This window comes from Adelges cooleyi, unplaced genomic scaffold, assembly GCF_023614345.1.
Source record: "Adelges cooleyi isolate 19-005CV unplaced genomic scaffold, UGA_ACOO_1.1 ACOO_flye_CR_arks_rails_tigmint_CR_PRNA_8, whole genome shotgun sequence".
Classification (NCBI taxonomy): Eukaryota; Metazoa; Arthropoda; class Insecta; order Hemiptera; family Adelgidae; genus Adelges; species Adelges cooleyi.
In genome coordinates this window covers 1276406-1282910 of record NW_026096513.1, presented here as the reverse complement: position 1 = coordinate 1282910, position 6505 = coordinate 1276406, and the positions used below count along the sequence as shown (strand labels likewise).

Below are 6505 nucleotides of genomic sequence, written 5' to 3'. Positions count from 1 at the left end.
CTCATATTTACCCCTAAAATAGAGTTTTTTTAAGTTATTTCACACTGATTTTAATAATACAAACTGCTTTTTTCTAAGTTTTACTAATCGTTATTTATGGCCCCTCAAAACTCGTCAGTCGGCTCCACCCCACCCTGTATATATTAATTATATAATATATTATTATTATTAAATACACATTGTAAACAACAATAAACTTAATACAAATAATACAATAAAATTACAGTTTTTAAAGATTAAATAATTGTTGTCTCGTACTACAAATATTTTACTAAAATAAACACTTCTTTTACAAAATAATTAAATATCTATATATATTTATAGGTACATATAATAAGTAATAGTATGTATAATGTATAACGTTCGAGTTCATTAACCTTTTGGTTATTTGACCTAAATTTATAATACATAATTATAATAGTAAGTCACTTTAAGTGTTTTGGTCATCACTCAGTTTAACGCTTAAACATTCATAACAAAAGTATCATGAAAAAAATTCGACAGTTGTACAATCCTTTTCTCAACTTCTTAATAATTGAAATAATTGTGACTTCAATTTACTTACATGATTTTTTAAAATATTATGCAACTATAATAAAATATAGGTTCAACTGTTATATTGGATAATACTATTAATTTTACTAGGAATATTATTTAAATTATTCATACTATTTTCTTTTGTTTTTTAGTTCGCGTGATTATACACCATTTATTTTTTAAAAAACCGATAGCCCTTTTATTAATAAATACATTATTCATCTGAAGTCTAAGAAAAAAACAATTGGTAAAACTGTAAACTAAATTTACGAAAGAGTAATAACATCAGGGATTCGTTAGTTTATAACCTATTGCTTGAAAGTACAGGCCCGACCGAAAGTGTAATAAAAGCTGTATAAACGAGATGCCTAGAGCGCAACTCACAGGGGGGCACCAAATTAAAAATCCAATTTTTTTTTCATCAGTATAAATTTTAAAAAAATGTATTTTATTTTTCTACCTACATATAAAATAGTAGTTATAAAACATATTGTAGTTTAAATTAATTGAATTAAAAACGTATTTCGATTTACGCATTAAAAAACGTCCTTAAGGTTTTGAAAACCATCTGAATTTTTCACTTTTGTCAATGGACCAGTCATTATTTGAAGTACATTATACTGAAATACTACAAAACACTACCTACTCTTTGTATATATAAGTGTAAAATTGGCTAAAGGTTTTTAATTATGTCCACTTGTTTTCAAATTTTGTACATTCTAAATTATTTTTTATTTTAAACATACTAGTTGAGAGGTGGTGTGTGAGGGAGCTAACTGCGAAGCACCATCGGATCAATGAAATGTATTTAATGTTATATAATGAGTATTAGAGATAGACAGAGAAAGTAATTTATTGAGATGAACCATAGACCTTATACTACTAGACGGAGCATCCGGGTAGGATACGGGCGGGTGGTGCGAGCACGACATTGTCGTAGCAGTGATACCACTGCGAGAAGTATAAATTATTGTTAAATGAATTGTACAGTATTATTTTGTTTTGTCTCTTTTATGTTTTCATTTTTGAGCAATCTGAAGATGACTCAATAAATATTTGTGTAAAGATGTGTAGCATTCACTAGCATACAATGAATTTATAATAAGACATCATAAAAAAAGTAATCACGTTGCCTTGCTGGAACTACATGCATGCTCCGTCTAGTAGTATAAGGTCTATGAGATAAACTGATTAATAATTCGTATTAAGAGGTATACCTAACATAACAAACTGCTGTGTTTTTCAATAGCTTCGTTGACCGCCAAAGCTCGCTACAGCTAGAGTCTGGTTGGTCAGATGGTGCTGCTGGTGTCTAGCGTGACGATAATTCTCAGTTCAATAAGCTATTTACTTCAGATTCGTAATCCGTGTACAAAAACATGGTTAGCAAAAATAAAATGTGTTCAGTAAAGTGCATTTAAACTCTAATATACTTAATGGAACCTAGGTGGTAGGTATAATATTATTATTAATTTGGTAAAAACTATAATATGCTTTGTAATCCGTAACATAGTATTATATGGAAAAGCCATAGATATTATTACAACTATAGACCTTATACCGTAAAAACCAATTGTGCGAAAACGCGAAATTAACATTTTGTACACAAACTAATAAAAATTGGATATTCAAATTTGAATGGTTTATTTTAATTGGTACCACTTGCTAAATTATAGTTTTATCTTTATTCCAAACGTATGTTGGCAACACCAGTCGGCTGAATCATCTCGTAAACGTAGTGATTCGGCAATAACAAATGGTGACAGATAACGTTACTCATTCGTAAGGTCTCTCGAGTCAGGATTATTCCTATTATTTCCACAGACAAGTATATATCATAGTTTTATATCATCCTACTTTTCGTTTTAACTTCCTATTTTGTATACTGAATAAAAGTATTATTTTAACTTTACAGAACTTATACCGCGAGAGTATCTTGCCCTAAAAACGGGTTTGTAGCGTCTGCTGCTACCGACCGGTGGAATCCTTGTATAACATTAAGGTGAGTCATCAATGTATTTAGCTTTAATTACACGGGCTTACAATATTATCATCGCCCTAATTTTTACAAAAGAGATAAATAGTATTGAAAATCCCAATAACGTTAGCTCTTTAAAACATTCCCAAAACATACTATATAAGGCATGAATTGCAAAATTACTTGACTATTACCTACTACAGTAACAATATAACATATAAAACTATGACCATGTAGTACCCCTCTACATTTTATTTGTACATAACTATATATAATTTAACTTTCAAAATAAATGTACGATATTGTATCTTAAACAACATTAATTGAAATATCTCCATTATAAATACTGTCTATTTCATTTAAAAATCATAATATCTCTGTTTTATTAAAATTGTGTACAAGTACACATCGAACAGATTTTCTTTATCACTTCCCAGTTCTGGCTAATCTTCTCACCTTGACTAAAATACTATAAAAATATTTTTGTAAACAATGATATTTTACAAATTAAATTTGAAAAAAAATACATATATCAACTTTCAAAAACAGGTATTTTTATTTAAATGTTAATTATTAGTGGGTAAAATATACAAATTTAGACAGGCAAGTTAGATTTTGGTTATTTGTATAATATTTAACTGTTGTGTATTTTTATTTAAATTATAAGGCTTAGAAATAAAATAGGTCAAACGACATTTAATAACCTAGTACTATTTTTAGATTTCTGTTTTAACACACCCACACAAAATGTAACATCTTACGCTATACTCAATTTGTTTGTTTTTAGTCTGAAACGATATAATTTTTCAAGATGAGTGTACAAGCATTTGAAGATCTTATTCAGGGTCCTTTGGCTGTTTTTGTCCAATTATCTAAGAAAATTGGAGGCGATGTATCCACGCAAGCCGCTCTTGTGCACAGCGCTTTCCAGTAAGTGTTGATTTGGCTGTTTATCATAATTATGATTAAACATTTATCATAATAATTTAATTTTAATAACACCATTTACACACAAAAATAGGCGCAAAATGTATAGTTTGAGTTTAAAATTTGTATAATTGTCATAAAATAGGTTTGACACTTTTAAACACTCTTTATGTTTGAAATTGTTTATTAATATGCATATAAAGAATACTTTGGGGCTTGCAAAATAATTATAATTGTAAATTGAAACAGAGGACATATTACAAGAGAAAGCGAGGCCATAGAAGGCTGATAGAATTCTTACCATTTTAATGTTTATCTAATCATAGTTGAAATTATTAGCTCAATTTTAATATAATGTTTTATAAATCTAGGGCTGAATTACAATTTATTAAGTATGCCAGTGAACACAGTTCTCCGAACGACGGAGATAAACAAAAACTTCTTCAACCAACTAGTTCAAAAATCCAAGAAATTCAAACTTTAAGAGAAAAAAATCGTGGCTCCCAATACTTCAATCATCTAAGCGCAATTAGTGAAAGCATACCCGCATTGGGTTGGGTTGCTGTGGTGAGTAAAATCTATACTTTTAATTTTGAAAATATATTAGTAATCATTAATAGGTTACGTATATTATATATTTAAAATTGTTTGCTTAACATTTTAGTCTCCCGCTCCAGCTCCTTATGTTAAGGAAAGCAATGACACTGGCCAATTTTACACAAACCGTGTGCTTAAGGAATGGAAAGAAAAGTAAATATTGACTTAAAATTTCCATTCATACTTTTAATTATTAATATAATTTCAGAGATAAGACTCACGTTGAATGGGCTAGAACTTGGGTGCAACTTTTAACCGATTTGCAAGCTTATGTAAAACAGTATCATACAACAGGACTTGTATGGGCTAAAGGAGGAGCCAAACCAGCAGGTGGTCCTCCTCCACCTCCCCCGTGTGGATTGCCTCCAATGGATGATTTGAACATAGCACCAGCTGATCCAGATGCCACCAATCGTAATGCATTGTTTGCAGAAATTAATCGAGGAGCTGATATTACTAAAGGTAATTATCGTTATACTCTCAGTGATCTAATTACTTACTTAATAATTAAATTTTCAGGTTTAAAAAAAGTATCGGCGGATATGCAGACTCATAAGAACCCGAATATGAGAGTAAGTGGGCCGGCTCCTGCTGTAATTGGTAGTTCGTCTGGTTCTACAGCACCCAAGCCAGTCGTAGAAAAGCCTCCCGTGTTTGCTCGGGATGGCAAAAAGTGGTTAATTGAAAACCAGAAAAACAATACCAGTCTCGTCGTGGATGGTGCCGAGATGAACAACGTTGTGTACATTTTCAAATGTATTAACTCCACAATTACCGTAAAGAACAAAATCAACTCTATTGTTATGGATTCTTGTAAGAAATCGTCTATAGTATTTGATTCGCTTGTGTCGTCGGCTGAATTTATCAACTGTCAATCTGTCCAAATGCAAGTATTGGGTAAAGTACCAACAATTACTGCGGATAAAACTGATGGTTGTCAAATATACTTGAGCCAAAGTTCATTAGACACGGAAATAGTGACATCCAAATCATCGGAAGTGAATGTTATGGTTCCCAAAGCAGATGGTGATTATTCAGAGTATCCTATACCCGAACAGTTCAAAACAACAATTGGACCTAAGGGCCTTAATACTATTATTGTAGAAGCCACAGGCTAAAAATCAATCATTTCTCTAACTCTAAACGTTAAAAATAATGAGGCGAGCTATACATCTATTCATTAACTCAACCAGAAAATTATATTATAATGCATTTATATACGCTATATGGAATTATTTTTTATCGTCAAAATTAATATCCGTTTGTAATTTATTATTTATTTGTTTATTTTTAAATATTTTAATTTGTATACATTGGTTGTTTTATTGAAATAACATTTAAGTGTATACTTTCGCTCATAATAATATAACTGCTCATACATTTTTATATTAACCTTATTACTACTAAAAGTATTCTATTATACTTAATACTTAAGTACATCCTATACATTTTTATTTAAAATAAATAATTGTGATAATTCAGTTATAACATTATTTTCTATAATTTATCTCGTGTGTGATTTTTATTTCTAGTTTTAGTTTTTGAAACGTCAACGATAACATATTTATTTTAAATTATAACCATTTAATAATATTAAAATATTATTATTTACAGTTGGAATATTCAGTGTATTTAACTGGATTAAATTCGAATTTTTAAACTTTATTTTCTCATTCTATGTATACTACTATTACATCAATAGGAACTACAAATATTGAAACAATTACATACTCTTATCTGAAGATGTCACATTGTTTAATCGTTGTACTCTACATATTTTTGAGAATAAATAATACTTTAATTAAAAACTCATTGCGTATTTAGTGCCGCACCTATTTTAAATCATCATGTAGCATAACGGGCCTTGAAGGCCTAATGCTACAATTATGAGGTGGTTTCTAGACAAATTCGCTATCCGTATGTGTCGTCAGTCTGTTGCTGGAGAGGGAGATGGCGGTTCCTTTTTACCAGATGACTTCTCGCCTGGCAAACAGAGTGCCCAACACACTGACCCACTCCCCCGCTCCTCACCTATTTTAAATATTTAAATAAAATGTTTCTCTACTAAAAGATTGTCCATCGACAACTTTGATTAGGGTATAGATAACATATGAAAGCGAATATTATGGTATGTACTTAAATCCTCATGCTTTTAGACAAGTTGTCTTTGACGCAATTTTAAACTTTCATAAATTAAATTATTTGACCTTTAACCCTTTCCGTTATTGTCTTGTACGCGATTTTCCTTTCATCATAACCAAAAAATTATTTGTGACCAAAATGGTTGATGATCTTTTAAAATGACACTTGGGCCTTTTTTCGTTTTGGTTATTCAATAATAATAACTTAAAAAACGTCATTATTAGCTATTGAATGAGACATCGTAAAATTACCAAGAAAAGCTACTGCTTTTAAAATACAAGTGGCCATCATATTTCAGTAATTAAAAATGTTTGTTGTAGATAT

General features: G+C 30.1%; 1 protein-coding gene across 2 annotated transcripts; it reads left to right on the top strand.

The window, feature by feature from the left end:
- Positions 1-2260: 2260 nt before the first annotated feature.
- Positions 2261-5498, top strand: LOC126845600 (adenylyl cyclase-associated protein 1). Of its 2 annotated transcripts, XM_050584348.1 has the most exons (7): positions 2261-2365; positions 2453-2539; positions 3303-3445; positions 3814-4009; positions 4107-4192; positions 4248-4501; positions 4559-5498. In XM_050584348.1, the coding sequence occupies exons 3-7, from the start codon at positions 3327-3329 to the stop codon at positions 5155-5157; spliced, it is 1254 nt and encodes a 417-aa protein (XP_050440305.1). In that variant the 5' UTR covers positions 2261-2365; positions 2453-2539; positions 3303-3326; the 3' UTR covers positions 5158-5498. The 2 variants fall into 2 exon arrangements, with proteins under 2 accessions (XP_050440305.1, XP_050440304.1); XM_050584347.1 differs by having other exon boundaries at positions 2310-2539.
- Positions 5499-6505: the final 1007 nt, after the last annotated feature.